This window comes from Triticum dicoccoides, chromosome 1B (genome assembly GCF_002162155.2).
Source record: "Triticum dicoccoides isolate Atlit2015 ecotype Zavitan chromosome 1B, WEW_v2.0, whole genome shotgun sequence".
Lineage (NCBI taxonomy): Eukaryota > Viridiplantae > Streptophyta > Magnoliopsida > Poales > Poaceae > Triticum > Triticum dicoccoides.
The window spans coordinates 226,320,774-226,343,054 of record NC_041381.1 but is presented as its reverse complement, the minus strand read 5'-3'; the positions used below and the strand labels follow the sequence as shown (position 1 = coordinate 226,343,054).

The 22,281-nt window shown below is 43.5% G+C and overlaps 1 protein-coding gene across 14 annotated transcripts; it reads left to right on the top strand.

Moving 5' to 3' along the window:
- The first annotated feature begins 194 nt into the window (after positions 1-194).
- Positions 195-5,861, top strand: LOC119329324. Of its 14 annotated transcripts, none has more exons than XR_005159423.1 (7): positions 195-668; positions 805-903; positions 1,145-1,277; positions 1,803-1,877; positions 2,035-2,066; positions 2,189-2,292; positions 4,002-4,258. XR_005159423.1 is itself a non-coding variant. In XM_037602349.1 (6 exons), coding segments are annotated over exons 1-6 (366 nt in total). In that variant the 5' UTR covers positions 195-643; the 3' UTR covers positions 2,191-4,258. The 14 variants fall into 14 exon arrangements, 3 of the variants coding, with proteins under 3 accessions (XP_037458246.1, XP_037458238.1, XP_037458264.1); XR_005159422.1 differs by having other exon boundaries at positions 3,828-4,258; XR_005159439.1 differs by adding exons at positions 4,271-4,313; positions 5,405-5,861 and having other exon boundaries at positions 775-903; positions 1,803-4,166.
- Positions 5,862-22,281: the final 16,420 nt, after the last annotated feature.

Sequence of the window (22,281 nt, the reverse complement as noted above, 5' to 3'; positions counted from 1 at the left end):
GATCTGTCTTCCGACAAGTCTGAGCCATTGGATCTTCACAGCAATCAATCCCGATTTTCACCTGCCGGTCCTTTTCGTTGGCCAATGACGAGTGGGCTCGTCCCTGGCGTTCGTTCGCTGGGTCCGCCATGCCAGCGTGCATGAGATTTTGGTCAATCCTCTCAGTGCGTCCCCGCAGCCAATCCTATCTTTGCCTCGGTCCCACTCCCGCACCAGCAGCCGCACGAACCCTAGCCGCCATTCCCCTCGATCCCCATAGCCTCTCCTGCCTCATGGATCCTCGCCGCCGCCTGCTACTCCTACTCCACCACTGCTGCTGCTTCTCCACCACGCTGCCCTTCCACCTCGCGTTCCTTCTATCCGTTGTATATGTTGCCGTCGGCGGCGCCTGGTTCCAGATCGGGCGCAGGTTAGCAGAGTCCGGTGTTGAGGTGAAGGAGCATGGGAGAGGGGGCGATGAGGACAAGCAACTTTCGGCCGTTGCCATGGTTGAGGCTACAGGAAAGAGGTAGGAAGCCGGAGGGTGAAGGAGCAGCCCGGCCCTCATGGAGACGCCGCCGCCAGCCGTGGGCCATTCGCCGTCACTGGCCTCACGCCTCGTCTCCTCTCTCTTCACCACCACATCCATGTTGTTTTTTGGAGAATGGTGCTCCGATCTGGTCCCTATGGTAATATCTTCCCTTATTCTCCCTCCTTTGATTTCTAATAAACTTACTTTGACGTGTTGTCTTGACATAAATTGTGACGTCTATTGTTATACCATGGCATGTGTAGTGCTAATGGTTTCCTGCTAGGCAACTTCAGGCCTGCAACATTTACAGGGGAGGATTGCAGGTGTCGATACGATGGAGCAATTTCTGGTTTTGTGGTTGGAGCATAGCCTCATTTTCGCAAGAGTTTGGGGTAAGTTCCTGGTGGTCTTATCTCGGATCGGCTCCTTTGCTCGCCTTCTAACCTTCTTTTCCTTTTTCATCACGTTTTGCTCTCTTCCTGTGTGCTGCACATTTCTGCTTTTCTCAATAGGTACAGTTAGTATGAAATAGGAGTAACACATCCTGGACTCGGCTCTTCGTTATTAGAACTTGATTGCTACTTCTTGCTGATCAGTTACAAAATATTAATTCAAGTAGTTTGTTATGTACAGTTTCTCAAGAACAATGGGATGTTAATCTTCCATGCGCAGCGGCGGTGCATCAAGGTGCAAGGCAGCTGCGACATGTTCATAGTACGCTAAAGGATGAGCTCCTACTTTTGCTGATGCTAGCTCCTTGCTGCAGGTGAGCTACCACCTTCTCCCCCATATGTTAGAGTTGTGGTTCGCAAACTGCATATTTTAGCATATTGTTTCAACCAAACATGATGTGATATTTTAGACTTTTACGATGATGTGAAGCTCATAGGTATCAATAACCAGCAAGCTTATAGATAATTAAGTAACCTGTAGAATGAATTGTGATCTTGATCGGTATTTATGGCCACTGGCCGTTGGTCATATTTGTCACCAAAAAGTGATGTGCTGTGCATATGCATTTGCAACTTTGAGCTTTAAAAAAAGGTTGATATGTGACCCTCCCTTTGCTATTTTGTGAGGTATCCTGATTGGCATATCACAGGTTGCTAGAGTTGTTCAAGCAGGCGTGTGCATTCTACTTTCGGTAAATTTGTTATCTTTATTTGTACTTAGTTTAGTTTGAATCGGTACCATAACAATGCTAGGTTCAGTAACTATTATTATTTTTTACTTTTTTACATAACGGCTGAATCGAATGCTCATGTTAGTATGTATTGGTTAACAATGGCAGAGTCATTGTGGTGCCTGTTGGGCCTTTGGTGTTGTGGAGTGTCTGCGAGATCGTTTCTGCATTCCTCATGTCATGGTGAGTGCATATGGACGATCTGTCTACTATCTGGTCTATTTTTAAATAGGCATGTCGGTCTTTTCTTACATAAGCAGCCTGCTGTTTCTATTCCTCACAGAACATTTCAGTTTCTGTCAATTCACATTTATCTCCATGTTATCTTGGTGTAAGGTAGCTTTGATGATGTGTTGAGGCGGTCTGCTCAGTGTAAGAACAAATAGTTGGCCACTCCCATTTTTATCTCATTTCGTAATCATCGCAAGCTATGCCTATGTCAATATCTAAAAGTTTTTGCTATTTGTTTCTCCTCCTTTAATCAATATTTGTAGGATTGTTAGTAAGGTTGCTCATCGTCAAGGAAAGTGCTTTGTGGATACTTGCATGACTAAGGAAGAAATTTGTTATTTGAAGTATGCACTAGAGATATTGCAAGGTATTTCTGTTACCAGACGAAGAAATTTGTTATTTGAAGTATGCATTAGAGATATTGCAAGGTATTTCTGTTACCAGATTCATATCTTTTTTTGGGACCTATGTACAGATGATGATTCGTAGCTGCAGTTATTTTTGTCCTAAAGATACAAGCAAATTGAAGATTAGACTTCTGTATGGAAATTTAAATAGTGGTTCCCTGGAAAGCAGTTTAATTTCTTGCATTGATTTCTCTGATATAACCACGCCTTTCCTATTTTGTTAAAGAAGTAAACTAATTCCTAAACTTACACCACCAGTCAGCATAGCATTCAAGCATGCCACTAGGCCAGGGCATTCTAGCAAACCTCACTCCCACTATAGTTTAGTTCTTAGCTATGCTTGCGACTATTCTAATCGACCGGACAAAAAACTATGGGAGGAATCAAAGGCATGCATCTGACCTCGGGTACATGCACCAATTGAAATAAGAGGTGATAATGTTATCATATAGCTATATTCGATTCATGAGTAACTTAACAACCAACCTGGACGGCAAAAGTTTACTTCACTTGGTAACATGAGGTGGACACCGAAAGCTTGCTATCTAATTTTCTTCTCTGTAGAGGAAAACAAGTATACCGATAGTTGGACACTGAAAGTTTTCTAAAATTATTTTTAGAGTTGTATAGTGTATACATTTATAACGTAGATCCTTACTCATGTTACACCTTTCTTGTTCTTATGGCGAAAACATTAGCATATTAACCATTTCTATAATTTTTCTGTTATTTTCTTTTAATACAGTAGTGTCCATGCTTATAGATTTCTATTTAGTGTCAATCTAGCATACCCATGTCACTCCCGTCCCATTTTAGCTCTGTTGATGGATGATTTCTGCCATTTATTTTTATTCCCATTTTATATATTCTGATTATTGCTTCATTATTTATCAACTGATGAGGCATGACTTTTGTGTGCACTTCTTACTGATGATGATCCTGATGTTATTTGTTTGAGAAAAGACTGAGACGGCTTGAAGTGCATATTTATCCTTATTTTGTTCAATTATAATGGGATGAAGTAACTTAATTGACCGATAGTGTTGTTAGTAGTGATAGACAATAGGCAATTTACTAGAGCAGTTCTGTGGGTATTAGGCATAGTCTTCTCTGTCTCTAAAACCAGCTTCGCATGCAAGATCTTATCCTATGCCAAGTTATTCTGTGGGTATATTTTTGAAATATTTATCTTTGTTGTTCCGCTTAGCTACACCCTCCTTAAGTATTTTTTTTACAGAATCTAGAAAAACAAAGTGCTTTGCTTCTTTCCTTGCCTGGTTCAAGGTTCCGAGACCACATGCAGTGTGCGTTGGACAATGTTGCTGAGGGTCCAGTTTCTCATTTTTTAGATTTTGTAGTAGCAGATATGTGTATAATATAGATAACTAAACTGGTGTTTAGGCATTTTAGTGCAGGACTGCTACTTGCTCGATTAGTTAGATGAACTGGTGTTTAGAGATTTTAGTATGGAGTGATGTTTTGGTCTTGATTGTAGGGCTTCGAGATGCACCATGAGGGCTGAAACGAGGCTTATACCAGGCTACAAAATTATTATGCTTTTGGGATTTTCCTGAATTTAGTTAGCATAAATACGTCCAGAATCTCTCATGCAATATGTAAGTCTGTCGGTAACAACACTGATTTTTCGAGTTTGTTCTGCCAAACAAAGTGTGGAACATACTTCATTTTTGCAGTTAAAAGAAGGAAAAGAGAACATTGGGGGAAAAGGCAGCTGAGCGGATTCTCTAAGCTTTCTCAAATGTTTGAAGGAAAAGATAGTTACAATCATTATTCTCTCGCCTTACTACATCTTGATGTTAATAGGCTTTGGAAGGTACTATGCACCCGTTCAAGGTTTATAGAATTTGTACCATCCTATTAAAGTTTATTCTGATGAAAGAATTGACCGGTTCTTCCTTGTGTAAATTAATATTGCAGCTGCTACTCCTTTGTGCATTGGTACATAGTTATAGTTTTGAAGGTGTGTACGCATCAACATATACTTCCCACCATCCTATTATAGTTTGTTCTGATGACAAAATTGAGCACCCCTTACTTGAGTAAATTGTGCAACTCTTCCTTGAGTAAATTAGTATTGCAGTTACCGAGCCTTTGTGCATTCCGATACAGTTCTACTGAAGCTAGTATTGTACTACTTATGCCCATTTTAAACCCAGACCTGATTTTACATCATTTTTGTCCTCATCCGTTCTCCTTAATTTTAGTCCATTTCAGCAATGCTATGATCTGCCACTCTATATGAAAAACGACTGAAATTTCGCTTTTGTGATTTAGTCAATCATCTGTGTTTTGATTCCTATTGATCTCTCCTTTGGCAACTGATGCCACCCGGAGGGCTGCCAGCCCAAGATAAGATCGGTACTATCCTTCAATAAAAAAACAGTGCATGCAGAGAAATCCGAAATCCGAAATAGTAGGAAAGGAGAAATCTCACCAGTTGAGTACGTGTCTTTGGAAATGCTTCTCTTGCTTAAATGAGGAACCGAGGAAGAAAAGGGGATAAACAAGCACGATAGATGTAGTCCCCACCGCTTCATATTCTACTCCAGACGAGCCACACACATAGAATTGTCTGTGGACTCAGCTAGGTAGCATATGGGCCTTTCAAATACCTATGCCTCCATAGCACAACACGGAGATGGTTCTTTTGCGTGCACATGGAAAATAAAAGTTCAGTACAATCACAACTAAAAAAATACGTCCTTAACTGGTCTATACATTTTATCCAAACATGTCCTTATTTTTTCAAACTCGGATTTCTCATGATGATAACCATATTTTCAACTAAAAAAATGATTCCTTAACTGTTGTATACATATTATACAAGTATGATTTTTTTCAAACTCAAATTTCTCAACATGATAAACATATTTTCAATATAGCATAATTTAATACATGGGTTTTCTATTACCAATATCGAATATGTCCTTGCAAAATGAAACTATTTTCATCGACAACATGGCTTTAGCGGGTCTCTGCGCCATTTGGCGCAACGGGTCAACTAATTGTCATAAAGAATATGAAGTATCTGTCTTTCTGGGCTCCTCGCAGGTAAAGAGCATTTCGAGACGTCTGTCCCGAGGTGGCATGCCGCGGGGGCCTCTCGGGGATGCTTCGAGCCATCAGACCCTGCTGGGCGGTCGGGGGGACCGCAGGGCGCGCCTAGGACCACCGTCATTGGACGGCCTTCGTCGCACAACTACCCGCTCGCAAAGGCATAGCCAGGCTCACCTGTCAGCATCCACCATCAGCGATCCGGGCTGGTCCAATCATGACAGGCAGGGTGTGCGTCATGCCCGCCTGCACCGGCTCACTGTGAGGGTCTCTCCGGGCGCTCCGAGTCCTCTGATCTGCCCAGACGGTGTGGACCCAGACAACCCGGCTGGGTGGTCCATGATGGGTGTGAAGGAAATATGCCCTAGAGGCAATAATAAAGTTATTATTTGTTTCCTTATTTCATGATAAATGTTTATTATTCATGCTAGAATTGTATTAACCGGAAACATAATACATGTGTGAATACATAGACAATAAAGTGTCACTAGTATGCCTCTACTTGACTAGCTCGTTGATCAAAGATGGTTAAGGTTTCCTAACCACAGACATGAGTTGTCATTTGATAAACGGGATCACATCATTAGGAGAATGTTGTGATTGACTTGACCCATTCTGTTAGCTTAGCACTTGATCGTTTTAGTTTACTGCTATTGCTTTCTTCATGACTTATACATGTTCCTATGACTATGAGATTATGCAACTCCCGATTACCGGAGGAACACTTTATGTGCTATCAAATGTCACAACGTAATTGGGTGATTATAAAGGTGCTCTACAGGTGTTTCCAATGGTACTTGTTGAGTTGGCATAGATCGAGATTAGGATTTGGCACTCCGATTGTCGGAGAGGTATCTCTGGGCCCTCTCGGTAATGCACATCACTATAAGCCTTGCAAGCAATGTGACTAATAAGTTAGTTGTGGGATGATGCATTATAGAACAAGTAAAGAGACTTGCCAGTAACGAGATTGAGCTAGGTATTGAGATACCGACGACCGAATCTCGGGCAAGTAACATATCGATGACAAAGGGAACAACGTATGTTGTTATGCGGTTTGACCGATAAAGATCTTCATAGAATATGTAGGATCCAATATGAGCATCCAGGTTCCGCTATTGGTTATTGACTGGAGACGTGTTTCGGTCATGTCTACATAGTTCTCGAACCCGTAGGGTCCGCATGCTTAACGTTCGGTGATGATCGATATTATGAGTTTATGTGTTCTGATGTACCGAAGATAGTACGGAGTCCCGGATATGATCACGGACATGACGAGGAGTCTCGAAATGGTCGAGACATAAAGATCAATATATTGGATGACTATGTTTGGACTTCGGAAGTGTTCCGGGCAAGTTCGGGCATATACCAGAGTACCGGGGGGTTACCGGAACCCCCCGGGGAGTATAATGGGCCATATGGGCCTTAGTGGAGAAGAGGAGGGGCGACCAAGGCAGGGCCGCGCGCCCCCTCCCCCTCTAGTACGAATTGGACAAGGAGGGGGCGGCGCCCCCCTTTCCTTCCCCCTCTCTCCTCCTTCCCCCTTCTCCTACTCCTACTAGGAAAGGAGGAGTCCTACTCCCGGTGGGAGTAGGACTCCCCCCTTGGCGCGCCCTCCTCCTGACCGGCCACCTCCCCCCTAGCTCCTTTATATACGGGGGCGGGGGGCACCCCAAACACAAGTTGATCATTGATCTTTTAGACGTGTGCGGTGCCCCCCTCCACCATAATCCACCTCGGTCGTATCGTAGCGGTGCTTAGGCGAAGCCCTGCGTCGGTAGCTTCATCAACACCGTCATCACGCTGTCGTGCTGACGGAACTCTCCCTCGAAGCTCTACTGGATCGTGAGTTCGTGGGACGTCACTGAGCTAAATGTGTGCAGATCACGGAGGTGCCATACGTTTGGTACTTGGATCGGTCGATCGTGAAGACGTATGACTACATCAACCGCGTTGTCATAACGCTTCCGCTTACGGTCTACGAGGGTACGTGGACGACACTCTCCCCTCTCGTTGTTTGCATCACCATGATCTTGCATGTGCGTAGGAAATTTTTTGAAATTACTATGTTCCCCAACAGTGGCATCCGAGCCAGGTTTATGCGTAAATGTTATATGCACGAGTAGAACACAAGTGAGTTGTGGGCGATACAAGTCATACTGCTTACCAGCATGTCATACTTTGGTTCGGCGGTATTGTTGGATGAAGCGGCCCGGACCGACATTACATGTATGCTTACGCGAGACTGGTTCTACTGACGTGCTTTGCACATAGGTGGCTGGCGGGTGTCAGTTTCTTCAACTTTAGTTGAACCGAGTGTGGCTACACCAGGTCCTTGAGAAGGTTAAAACAATACTAACTTGACGAAATATCATTGTGGTTTTGATGCGTAGGTAAGAACTGTTCTTGCTAAGCCCGTAGCAGCCACGTAAAACTTGCATCAACAAAGTAGAGGACGTCTAACTTGTTTTTGCAGGGCATGTTGTGATGTGATATGGTCAAGACATGATGCTAAATTTTATTGTATGAGATGATCATGTTTTGTAACAGAGTTATCGGCAACTGGCAGGAGCCATATGGTTGTCGCTTTATTGTATGCAATGCAATCGCCCTGTAATTGCTTTACTTTATCACTAAGCGGTAGCGATAGTCGTAGAAGCAATAGTTGGCGAGACAACAACGATGCTATGATGAAGATCAAGGTATCGCTCCGGTGACGATGGTGATCATGGCGGTGCTTTGAAGATGGAGATCAAAGGCACAAGATGATGATGGCCATATCATATCACTTATATTGATTGCATGTGATGTTTATCTTTTATGCATCTTATTTTGCTTTGATTGACGGTAGCATTATAAGATGATCTCTCATTAAATTTCAAGGTATAAGTGTTCTCCCTGAGTATGCATCGTTGCCAAAGCTCGTCGTGCCGAGACACCATGTGATGATCGGGTGTGATAAGCTCAACGTTCACATACAACGGGTGCAAGCCAGTTTTGCACATGCAGAAATACTCGGGTTAAACTTGACGAGCCTAGCATATGCAGATATGGCCTCGGAACACTGAGACTGAAAGGTCGAGCGTGAATCATATAGTAGATATGATCAACATAGTGATGTTCACCATTGAAAACTACTCCATCTCACGTGATGATCAGTTTTGGTTTAGTTGATTTGGATCACGTGATCACTTAGATGATTAGAGGGATGTCTATCTAAGTGGGAGTTCTTAAGTAATATGATTAATTGAACTTAAATTTATCATGAACTTAGTACCTAATACTATTTTTCTTGTTTATGTTGTTGTAGATAGATGGCTCGTGCTGTTGTTCCGTTGAATTTTAATGCGTTCCTTGAGAAATCTAAGTTGAAAGATGATGGTAGCAATTACACGGACTGGGTCCATAACTTGAGTATTATCCTCATTGTTGCATAGAAGAATTATGTCCTGGAAGCACCGCTAGGTGTACCACCCGCACCGGCAACTGCAGACATTGTGAATGCTTGGCAGTCGCATGTTGATGACTACTCGATAGTTCAGTGTGCCCTACTTACGGCTTAGAACCGGGACTTCAACGACGTTTTGAACGTCATGGAGCATATGAGATGTTCCAGGAGTTGAAGTTAATATTTCAAGCACATGCCCAGATTGAGAGATATGATGTCTCCAATAAGTTCTACAAACAAAACAACAACAACAAAGCCTTTAGTCCCAAACAAGTTGGGGTAGGCTAGAGGTGAAACCCATAAGATCTCGCAACCAACTCATGGCTCTGGCACATGGATAGCAAGCTTCCACGCACCCCTGTCCATATCTAGCCCTTTGTCGATACTCCAACCCTTCAGGTCTCTCTTAACGGACTCCTCCCATGTCAAATTCGGTCGACCCCGCCCTCTCTTGACATTCTCCACACGCTTTAGCCATCCGCTATGCACTGGAGCTTCTGGAGGCCTGCGCTGAATATGCCCAAACCATCTCAGACGATGTTGGACAAGCTTCTCCTCAATTGGTGCTACCCCAACTCTATCTTGTATATCATCATTCTGGACTCGATCCTTCCTCGTGTGGCCACACATCCATCTCAACATACGCATCTCCACCACACCTAACTGTTGAACATATCGCCTTTTAGTCGGCCAACACTCCGCGCCATACAACATTGCGGGTCGAACTGCCGTCCTGTAGAACTTGCCTTTTAGCTTTTGTGGCACTCTCTTGTCACAGAGAATGCCAGAAGCTTGGCGCCACTTCATCCATCCGGCTTTGATTCGATGGTTCACATCTTCATCAATACCCCCATCCTCCTGCAACATTGACCCCAAATACCGAAAGGTGTCCTTCCGAGGTACCACCTGGCCATCAAGGCTAACCTCCTCCTCCTCACACCTAGTAGTACTGAAACCGCACATCATGTACTCGGTTTTAGTTCTACTAAGCCTAAACCCTTTCGATTCCAAGGTTTCTCTCCATAACTCTAACTTCCCATTTACCCCCGTCCGACTATCGTCAACTAGTACCACATCATCCGCAAAGAGCATACACCATGGGATATCTCCTTGTATATCCCTTGTGACCTCATCCATCACCAATGCAAAAAGATAAGGGCTCAAAGCTGACCCCTGATGCAGTCCTATCTTAATCTGGAAGTCATCAGTGTCGACATCACTTGTTCGAACACTTGTCACAACATTATCGTACATGTCCTTGATGAGGGTAATGTACTTTGCTGGAACTTTGTGTTTCTCCAAGGCCCACCACATGACATTCCGCGGTATCTTATCATAGGCCTTCTCCAAGTCAATGAACACCATATGCAAGTCCTTCTTTTGCTCCCTATATCTCTCCATAAGTTGTCGTACCAAGAAAATGGCTTCCATGGTCGACCTCCCAGGCATGAAACCAAACTGATTTTTGGTCACGCTTGTCATTCTTCTTAAGCGGTGCTCAATGACTCTCTCCCATAGCTTCATTGTATGGCTCATCAGCTTAATTCCACGATAATTAGTACAACTCTGAACATCCCCCTTGTTCTTAAAGATTGGTACTAATATACTCTGTCTCCATTCTTCTGGCATCTTGTTTGCCCGAAAAATGAGGTTGAAAAGCTTGGTTAGCCATACTATCGCTATGTCCCCGAGACCTTTCCACACCTCAATGGAGACACAATCAGGGCCCATCGCCTTCTCTCCTTTCATCCTTTTTAAAGCCTGCCTCACCTCAGACTCCTGGATGCGCCGCACAAAACGCATGCTGGTCTCATCAAAGGAGTCGTCCAGTTCAATGGTAGAACTCTCATTCTCCCCATTGAACAGCTTGTCGAAGTACTCCCGCCATCTATGCTTAATCTCCTCGTCCTTCACCAAGAGTTGGCCTGCTCCGTCCTTGATGCATTTGACTTGGCCAATATCCCTCATCTTCCTCTCCCGGATCTTAGCCATCTTATAGAATCTTTTGGGTTTCATCTCCATAAGAGTGGCTGAGTTTTTATGTTGGCTCGCCAAGCCTATCACAACCCTCCTCCTTTACCCGGGCTTGGGACCGGCTATGTTGAGACAACATAGGCAGAGTTGTCTCCAATAAGTTCTACAACTGCAAAATGGAAGAGAATAGTTCTGTCAGTGAACATATACTCAGAATGTCTGGGTACTGCAATCACTTGATTCAATTGGGAGTTAATCTTCCTGATGATAGTGTCATTAACAGAATTCTTACATCATTGCCACCAAGCTACAAGAGCTTCATGATGAACTATAATATGCAAGGGATGAACAAGACAATTCTCGAGCTCTTCGCAATGCTAAAGATAGCGGAGGTAGAAATCAAGAAGGAGCATCAAGTGTCGATGGTCAATAAGACCACCAGTTTCAAGAAAAAGGGTAAAGGGAAGAAGAAGAAGGGAAACTTCAAGAAGAATGGCAAACAAGATGCTGCTCAAGAGAAGAAACCTAAATCTGGACCTAAGCCTGAGACTCAGTGCTTCTACTGCAAAGGGACTGGTCACTGGAAGCAGAACTGCCCCAAGTATTTGGCGGATAAGAAGGATGGCAAGGTGAACAAAGGTATATGTGATATACATGTTATTGATGTGTACCTTACTAGAGCTCGCAGTAGCACCTGAGTATTTGATATTGGTTCTGTTGCTAATATTTGCAACTCGAAACAGGGACTATGGATTGGGCGAAGATTGATAAGGATGAGGTGACGATGCACGTGGGAAATGGTTCCAAATTTGATGTGATCGTCGTCGGCACGCTACCTCTACATCTACCTTCGGGATTAGTTTTAGACCTGAATAATTGTTATTTTGTGCCAGCGTTAAGCATGAACATTATATCTAGATCATGTTTGATGCGAGATGGTTATTCATTTAAATCTGAGAATAATGGTTGTTCTATTTATATGAGTAATGTCTTTCATATTCATGCACCCTTGAAGAGTGGTATATTTATCTTGAATCTCGATAGTAGTGATACACATATTCATAATGTTGAAGCCAAAAGATGCAGAGTTGATAATGATAGTGCAACTTATTTGTGGCACTGCCATTTAGGTCATATTGGGGTAAAGCGCATGAAGAAACTCCATACTGATGGACTTCTGGAATCACTTGATTATGAATCACTTGGTACTTGCGAACCATGCCTTATGGGCAAGATGACTAAAACGCCGTTCTCCGGAACAATAGAGCGAGCAACAGATTTATTGGAAATCATACATACTGATGTATGTGGTCCAATGAATATTGACGCTCGCAGCGGGTATCTTATTTTCTCATCTTCACAGATGATTTAAGCAGATATGGATATATCTACTTAATGAAACATAAGTCTGAAACATTTGAAAAGTTCAAAGAATTTTAGAGTGAAGTTGAAAATCATCGTAACAAGAAAATAAAGTTTCTACGATCTGATCGTGGAGGAGAATATTTGAGTTACGAGTTTGGTCTACATCTGAAACAATGCAGAATAGTTCCGCAACTCACGCCACCCAGAACACCACAGCGTAATGGTGTGTCCGAATGTCGTAATCGTACTTTACTAGATATGGTGCGATCTATGATGTCTCTTACTGATTTACCGCTATCATTTTGGGGTTATGCTTTAGAAACGGCTGCATTCACGTTAAATAGGGCACCATCGAAATCTGTTGAGACGACGCCTTATGAACAATGGTTTGGCAAGAAACCAAAGTTGTCGTTTCTTAAAGTTTGGGGCTGCGATGCTTATGTGAAAAAACTTCAACCTGATAAGCTCGAACCCAAATCGGAGAAATGCATCTTCATAGGATACCCAAAGGAGACTGTTGAGTACACCTTCTATCACAGATCCGAAGGTAAAACATTTGTTGCTAAAAATGGATCCTTTCTAGAGAAGGAGTTTCTCTCGAAAGAAGTGAGTGGGAGGAAAGTAGAACTTGATGATGTAACTATACCTGCTCCCTTATTGGAAAGTAGTTCATCACAAAAACCGGTTCCTATGACGCCTACACCAATTGGTGAGGAAGCTAATGATATTGATCATGAAACTTCAGATCGAGCTACTACCGAACCTCGTAGGTCAACCAGAGTAAGATCCGCACCAGAGTGGTACGATAATCCTATTCTGGAGTTACTTGACCATGGCAAACCTACGAACTATGAGGAAGCGATGATGAGCCCAGATTCCGCAAAATGGCTTGAGGCCATGAAATCTGAGATGGGATCCATGTATGAGAACAAAGTATGGACTTTGGTTGACTTGCCCAATGATCGGCAAGCCATCGAGAATAAATGGATCTTCAAGAAGAAGATTGACGCTGATGGTAATGTTACTGTCTACAAAGCTCGACTTGTTGCGAAAGGTTTTCGACAAGTTCAAGGGGTTGACTATGATGAGACTTTCTCACCCGTAGCGATGTTTAAGTCTGTCCAAATCATGTTAGCAATTGCCGCATTTTATGATTATGAAATTTGGCAAATGGATGTCAAAACTTCATTCCTGAATGGATTTCTGGAAGAAGAGTTGTATATAATGCAACCAGAAGGTTTTGTCGATCTGGAAGTTGCAAACAAAGTGTGCAAGCTCCAGCGATCCATTTATGGACTGGTGCAAGCCTCTCGGAGTTGGAATAAACATTTTGATAGTGTGATCAAAGCATATGGTTTTATACAGACTTTTGGAGAAGCCTGTATTTACAAGAAAGTGAGTGGGAGCTCTGTAGCATTTCTAATACTATATGTGGTTGACATATTGTTGATTGGAAATGATATAGAATTTCTGAATAACATAAAAGGATACTTGAATAAGAGTTTTTCAATGAAAGACCTCGGTGAAGCTGCTTACATATTGGGCATCAAGATCTATAGAGATAGATCAAGACGCTTAATTGGACTATCACAAAGCACATACCTTGACAAAGTTTTGAAAAAGTTCAAGATGGATAAAGCAAAGAAAGGGTTCTTACCTGTGTTACAAGGTGTGAAGTTGAGTCAGACTCAATGCCCGACCACTACAGAAGATACAGAGAAAATGAAAAATGTTCCCTATGCTTCAGCCATAGGCTCTATCATGTATGCAATGCTGTGTACCAGACCTGATGTGTGCTTTGCTATTAGTTTAGCAGAGAGGTACCAAAGTAATCCAGGAGTGGATCACTGGACAACGGTCAAGAATATCTTGAAATACCTGAAAAGGACTAAGGATATGTTTCTCGTTTATGGGGGTGACAAAGAGCTCGTCGTAAATGGTTACGTCGATGCAAGCTTTAACACTAATCCGGACGATTCTAAATCACAAACCGGATACGTGTTTATATTGAATGGTGGAGCTGTCAGTTGGTGCAGTTCTAAACAAAGCGTCGTGGCGGGATCTACGTGTGAAGCAGAGTACATAGCTGCTTCGGAAGCAGCAAATGAAGGAGTCTGGATGAAGGAGTTCATATCCGATCTAGGTGTCATACCTAGTGCATCGGGTCCAATGAAAATCTTTTGTGACAATACTGATGCAATTGCCTTGGCAAAGGAATCCAGATTTCACAAGAGAACCAAGTACATCAAGAGACGCTTCAATTCCATCTTTGACCAAGTCCAGGTGGGAGACATAGAGATTAGCAAGATACATACAGATTTGAATGTTGCACACCCATTGACTAAGCCTCTCCCACGAGAAAAACATGATCAGCACCAAGACTCCATGGGTTTTAGAATCATTACTATGTAATCTAGATTATTGACTCTAGTGCAAGTGGGGGACTGAAGGAAATATGCCCTAGAGGCTATAATAAAGTTATTATTTATTTCCTTATTTCATGATAAATGTTTATTATTCATGCTAGAATTGTATTAACCGGAAACATAATACATGTGTGAATACATAGACAATAAAGTGTCACTAGTATGCCTCTACTTGACTAGCTCGTTGATCAAAGATGGTTAAGGTTTCCTAACCATAGACATGAGTTGTCATTTGATAAACGAAATCACACATTAGGAGAATGATGTGATTGACTTGACCCATTCTGTTAGCTTAGCACTTGATCGTTTTAGTTTACTGCTATTGCTTTGTTCATGACTTATACATGTTCCTATGACTATGAAATTATGCAACTCCCGATTACCAGAGGAACACTTTGTGTGCTACCAAATGTCACAACATAACTGGGTGATTATAAATATGCTCTACAGGTGTTTCCAATGGTACTTATTGAGTTGGCATAGATCGAGATTAGGATTTGTCACTCCGATTGTCGGAGAGGTATCTCTGGGCCCTCTCGATAATGCACATCACTATAAGCCTTGCAAGCAATGTGACTAATAAGTTAGTTGCGGGATGATGCATTACATAACGAGTAAAGAGACTTGCCGGTAACGAGATTGAGCTAGGTATTGAGATACCAACGATCGAATCTCAGGCATGTAACATACCGATGACAAAGGGAACAACGTATGTTGTTATGCGGTTTGACCGATAAAGATCTTCACAGAATATGTAGGAGCCAATATGAGCATCCAGGTTCCGCTATTGGTTATTGACTAGAGACGTGTCTCGGTCATGTCTACATAGTTCTCGAACCCATAGGGTCCACACGCTTAACGTTCGGTGACGATCGGTATTATGAGTTTATGTGTTTTGATGTACCGAAGATAGTTCGAAGTCCCGGATATGATCACAGACATGACGAGGAGTCTCAAAATGGTCGAGACATAAATATCGATATATTGGATGACTATGTTTGGACTTCAGAAGTGTTCCGGGCAAGTTCGGGCGTATACCGGAGTACCGGGGGGGGGGGGTACCGGAACCCCCCGTGGAGTATAATGGGCCATATGGGCCTTAGTGGAGAAGAGGAGGGGCGGCCAAGGCAGGGCCGCGCGCCCCTCCCCCTCTAGTCCAAATTGGACAAGGAGGGGGGGGGCGCCCCCCTTTCCTTCCCCCCTCTCTCCTCCCCCCCTCTCTCCTCCTTCCCCCTACTCCTACTCCTACTAGGATACTCCTGGTGGGAGTAGGACTCCCCCCTTGGCGCGCCCTCCTCCTGGCCGACCGCCTCCCCCTAGCTCCTTTATATACAAGGGCGGGGGACACCCCAAACACAAGTTGATCATTGATCTTTTAGCCGTGTGCGGTGCCCCCCCTCCACCATAATCCACCTCGATCATATCATAACAGTGCTTAGGCGAAGCCCTGCATCGGTAGCTTCATCAACACCGTCATCACGCCGTCATGCTGACGAAACTCTCCCTCGAAGCTCTACTGTATCGTGAGTTCATGGGACGTCATCGAGCTGAACGTGTGCAGATCACGGAGGTGTCGTACGTTCTGTACTTGGATCGGTCGATCATGAAGACGCACGACTACATCAACCGCGTTGTCATAACGCTTCCGCTTACGGTCTACGAGGGTACATGGACGACACTCTCCCCTCTCATTGCTATGCATCACCATGATCTTGCGTGTGCGTAGGATTTTTTTTGAAATTACTACGTTCCCCAACAGGGTGGATCGCGTGGCGCATCTGAGGCTACTGTTCGCCCGGGGTGCATGCTCGCAGGAGCCTTTTAGCATGATGGCCCACGTGTGAAGGTCCAGCTGAACCCGCATGTTTGCATCCTCACCCCGAACTGAGTTGGTCTGGCCATGACAGGTGGGGTGTGCGTCGCGCCCGCTCGCGCCTGAAGGCGTACATGGCACTTGCGTGAGCCGGCGCGCGCGTGGGACCAGTCGATCAGGCCGACCAGGGGCGTGCATGATTCCCGCACCGCCAGCTGGCGCGATCATTACATCTATGACTTCGGTGTTGCACGGAGGGCTAGCGCAAGCAATGCATCCCAACCTATAAGCTTCTCTGGGCCCCGACCGGCTGGGTCGCTTGCATGACCCAGCCATGCGCGTCTGCTTGGCTTGGGCCTGAACGTGCATGCCCAGCCTCTCAAGCCAGAAATGTCTGACCAATCAGAGGCATCCATGACCAATTGGGCGTTCCATTTAGCTGGCACGGGCCGACGAGTCTGGATTATGTTGTCTCGTGGGAGTTTTGGTATTTTCCTCAAGACCGTTGTATTTTCCTATAAGTTCATTGTTTTGTGTTGCATGTTGTACGGTAAGCACGTTGGCTTTCCTCTCGCCTCGTTTCACAGCTCCTCCTGCAAAGGGCACTTTTCCCATTCTCGTTGTCGATGATTGTGACCTCAAGATTGACCTTCTCGGGTGCGACGGCTGATACTTCTCCAACGTATCTATAATTTATGAAGTATTCATGCCATATTTACAACAAATTTATATGGTTTTGATATGATTTGCATGGAACTAGCCCGGACTAACGCTGTTTTCAGCAGAACTACCGTGGTGTTGTTTTTTGTGCAGAAAGTTCTACAAATGCAATGAAACTTTTTGATGATTGTTTTTAACAAAAGAGGCACTAGAAGCTTCGTGGGAGGACCAGAAGGTGAAGGAGGTGAGCACAAGACACATGGGCATGCCAGGAGGCCTAGGCGCGCCCAGGTGGGTTCTACCCACCTCTAGGCCCATCTTCACGTGATTCTAACGCTGAAAAATCCTATAAGTAGAGATACCATCAGAAATAGCACTAGATCAGAAGTTCCGCTGCCGCAAGCCTTTGTAGCCACGAAAAACCAATCTAGACCCCGTTCCGGCACTCCAGCGGAGGGGGAAATCGTAACCGGAGGCCATCTTCATCATCCCTATGGCCACCATGATGAGGAGGGAGTAGTCCACCCTCAGGGGCTGAGGGTTTGTACCAGTAGCTATGTGTTTAATCTCTCTTGTGTTCTTGAGATGTTACGATCTTGATGTATCGCGGGCTTTGCTAATATAGTTGGATCATATGGTATTTTCCCCTCTCTATCTTGTTGTGAATTGAGTTTTCCCTTTGAGATTTCGTTTTATCGGATGGATTTGAGAGCACTTGATGTATGTCTTACTATGGATACCCGTGGTGACAATGGTGTATTATATTGATTCACTTGATATGTGTTTGGGCACTCAACTTGCGGATTCCCGAGGTGACATTGGGGATCTATGCATAGGGGTTGATGCATGTTCTCGTCTTTGTTTCTTTGGTAGAAATCTTGGGGCACTCTTTGAGGTTCCTTGTGTTGGATTGAGTTTTATGAATCTGAGATCATTTGATGCATATCGTATAATCAACTCACGGATACTCGCGGTGACATTAGAGTTGGTTGATGTGTATCATATGGTGTTATTTTAGTATGAACTCTTGGTTAGATCAATTGAAAAGAATAGCTTGGTGTTATTTTAGTACAAACTCTAGGATAGATTGATCGGAAAGAATAGCTTTGAGGTGGTTTCATACCCTATAAACAATTTCTTCTTATGTTCTCCTCTAGATAGGAACTTTGGAGTGATTCTTCATCGCACGTTGAGGGATGGTTATATGATCCAATTATATTAGCATTGTTGAGAGATTGCACTAGCGAAAGTATGGACCCTAGGCCTTGTTTTCAAGCATTGCAATCCTGTTTGTGCTCACTTTTGTTACTTGCTACCTTGCTGTTTTTTATTGTTCCTATTACAAAAATCAATATCTACTATCATTACTACACTTGTATCATCATCTCTTCGTCGAACTAGTGCACCTATACAATTTACCATTGTATTTGGTGTGTTGGGGACACAAGAGACTTTTTATTATTTGATTGCAGGGTTATTTGAGAGAGACCATCTTCATCCCACACCTCCCACGGATTGATAAACCTTAGGTCATCCACTTGAGGGAAAATTGCTACTGTCCTACAGAACTCTGCGCTTGGAGGCCGAACACGAGTCTATAAGAATAAATTTTCGTAGTAGACATCAAGCTCTTTTCTGGCGCTGTTGCCGGGGAGGTGAGTGCTTGAAGGTATATCTTTAGATCTTGCAATTGAATCTTTCAGTTTCTTGTTTTATCACTAGTTCGGTTTATAAAAAGTAACTAAAAATGGAATTGAGGTTGCATTCACTACAAAAAAATACACTTCAGTGATGATACGTGTTTTTCACGGTAGGTCGTGTCTTCTGTCATGCATGTACATCCATGAAGATTTTATGTCAGAATCAAGATAGTCATACCTATGCTGTCATAGAAGTGTTCCATGACATTACCAAAATTATCATCATGGAAGTGGCCACTTCCATGACGATAAATTGCGCGCCACAGAAGTGCTTTCGTCAAGGGTGACCGACCCGCGGCATCCACCGTAACGGAACGCTGTTAAGCTATCGGGTCGGGTTTTGGATCCGATAACCCGTTAACAGCCCGAACCAATGGGGATTTTCCACGTGTAAAATCATCATTGGCTGGAGGAAACACGTGTCGGCTCATCGTTGGGACATATGTCATCCACTCATTGAACAGAGGGCGCCTATGATACGTCGACACGTGGCACGGCCCAACAGAGGCCCATTCATGTGAAAAGACCGGCCCGTTTGACTTGGTCAAAAGGTGGCGGGCCAACCCATGGAAAGCCTGTTAATGGCATGTTTGCATATAGCCCATTTACAACCCGCTAACCCAAGGCCCGTTACGCCCTATCCGAATTAGGCCCAGTAGCGTCATCTGGGCTATCCAATATGATTCCAGCCCGTTTTCACTTCTAGCCCATGTATGGCCCATGACGTCTTTCAGCCCATATGAGGCCCTTTGTAACTCTTGGCCCATTAACGGCCCGTGGTGAAGCTGGCCCGCAGTGAACAGTGTACACTTTATACCCATTAACGGCCAATGGTGAAACTGGCCCGTAATGAACAGTGTATCACTTTATACCCATTAACGACCCGTTATTCCGTTGGGCCGTTTCCAGCCCATGTTATCTTTCGGCCTTCTCAGAGCCCATTTATTCTTGGGCTCATTTCCAGCATTCGTTTACTTACGGCCCGTTACTGTCATTTTCTGCTTGTGGGCTAAATTCAGCCCGAGGTTACAGTCGACCCGTTTTGTGGCCCGTTAATACATTGGGCCATTTTCATAGCGTCATCAAATACGACCGATTAACGACGGCCCGTTATGGTCAGCCCGTGAACAGACGATTCCAACTCTAGCCCGTTTACGACCATAATGCAATCTGTTATTGGCCCATGTTTGGCCAACCGATCATACAGCCCGTACAAGGCCCATTGATGATACGACCCGTACAAGGCCCATTGTGTCTATGACCCGTATAAGGCCCGTTGTTTCTACGACACGTAGAAGGCCCATTGTTTCTACGCCCCGTAGGAGGGAAATGGTAACTACAGTAAATATGTAGCCCATGGTTATTGTGGCCTAGTTTTAAAAAATAGGTTATTGCGGCCACTAGCAAACCACAGAAAAAGAACCGCACTGACTACAAGCAAAGAAATAAACAAGACAATAAGGAAATAAATAAGCAAGCAACTTATGCTAGGCTATCACGGCTATTACACATATTACATCCACTGGGCATCAAAGTTTGCCACCAGTGCAAATATAGGGAACACAACAGCATATAAACGCCGCAACAAAACAAGTCCAAAACTAAAACCACTTCAGAAGAGCTCAAGAAACAATATCCTGGGTACCCATAATGCTGGCAAGATGCTTAGCAAGCTTATTAACTTTCTCTTGTTTGGCGCTTAAGTCCTCCAGCACTTGCTGTTGCACCAGAAAGTATGCATCTGAATTCTGTAGGGACTTCCTCAGTCCTTCGGCTTCGTGTCGCATAAAATCTGCTCGATGTATTTCAACTTGAAGTTGAGACTCAAGAAGCCGAACTGATTCAGGCAGTGAGTTCGAAGAGTTGGTGCCAGCAGTAGTAGCCAGTAACTCGAACACTACATCAAGACAGGACTTTGGGGTTGTCTTACTGTCTTGAATATAGTTTTTATCAGCTTTCTTGGAGACCAACAGGGATGTCTCACTATCTTGAACCTTATCTGCATTACTTCCTTTACCACATAACGGGGTACTCTTCTCCAATATTTTATCCGCGTTCTAAAAGAGAAACAAACAAACACATCACAGGTTTACAATGTAGTATATGAAACTCATTTTGGTAAACCAGTTCAGTAGTAAGGTGGACAGGATAACAGCACGACACAAACATATATCTATGTAGTATGGTCACTGTATGGTCTATATCATTCTAGTTTATGTTGCCAAATCAAGATAGATACAGTTCGAATCATATCACAAAGCAGCATAGACATAATATAAGTGTGGGAAACTACACAACAATAACAACACTTGTAATGTGCATGGCATGAGAACATAACTGTTTATTCAATTGAAACTGAAATCAACATAGAGCAAGTTACAACAGCAAACAGCCAAACACGTTAAAGAAACAGGTTTAAAACATACATGTTGCGCCATTGGAGTTTCAATTGCATCCCTCAAATTTGAAATTAGTTGGTATGAGTAAATAAAGTGATGCAAGAGCAAAGTAGTATGAACCATAGTTACGGAACCTGACCTAAGAACAATTCTTCTTCTGCTTTAAGCATTGACTTGGGGTTCGGAGTGGTGGTCCTCGTGCTTTGGGCACTGTAGTTGCCTTACTAACTGCTCGTTTTTGGGTGCTTTGTGGTGGAGACGGTGCTGTGTCAACGGGAACTGGGTTACTATCTGCTGGGGTTGGGGTTAGAAGGGGTGTAGCTGGTTCTCTGTCCAACTGGGTAGGGGTACAATCTGCATGAGTGTGGGTTATGTGTGGTGGGGCTGGTTCTTGGGCAAGTACAATCGTGGTTCTATCTACATCGACAGGTAGCACGATCTTTTTTGAAGACCGTGTTTTTAGTCCCACAGATACTGCCATCACTCCCTCCAATTGGCTCATAAACAAGAAAAGTAATTGAATGTACAGACATTGTAAGATAGACAGGTGCAATGGATAGTTGGGAAGAAAACAGGGCATGAAATAATTCACATTTATGTTGTCTAACCAAATAGAATAGCAGGACATAATTTCACATATATGATGGCTAATTAAACATGATAGCATGACACAATTTCACATGTATGATGGCTAACTAAATAGGATAGAATGACATACTTCAAAATATGATGACTATGTAAACAGGATGACATGATATAACTATACGATGTGTCTATTAAAGTGGTTGGCATGCCATAAATCACAAACATGCCGTCGATGGAAACATGATGGCATGATATAATTCACGGATAGAATGACATAATTTAATATATGATGACTATGTAAACAGGATGAGATGATATAACTATATTATGTCTTGAGAAAATGGGTTGGCATGCCATAATTCAGATACATGCTGTCTATGTAAACATCATGGCATGACATAATTCAAATATATGATTTATATACTAAGGAAGTGAGCAGAGGGCAATCACATATATGATGTGTCAACTAAGGAGATGTCATTCAATATTGTGTATATGATGTAA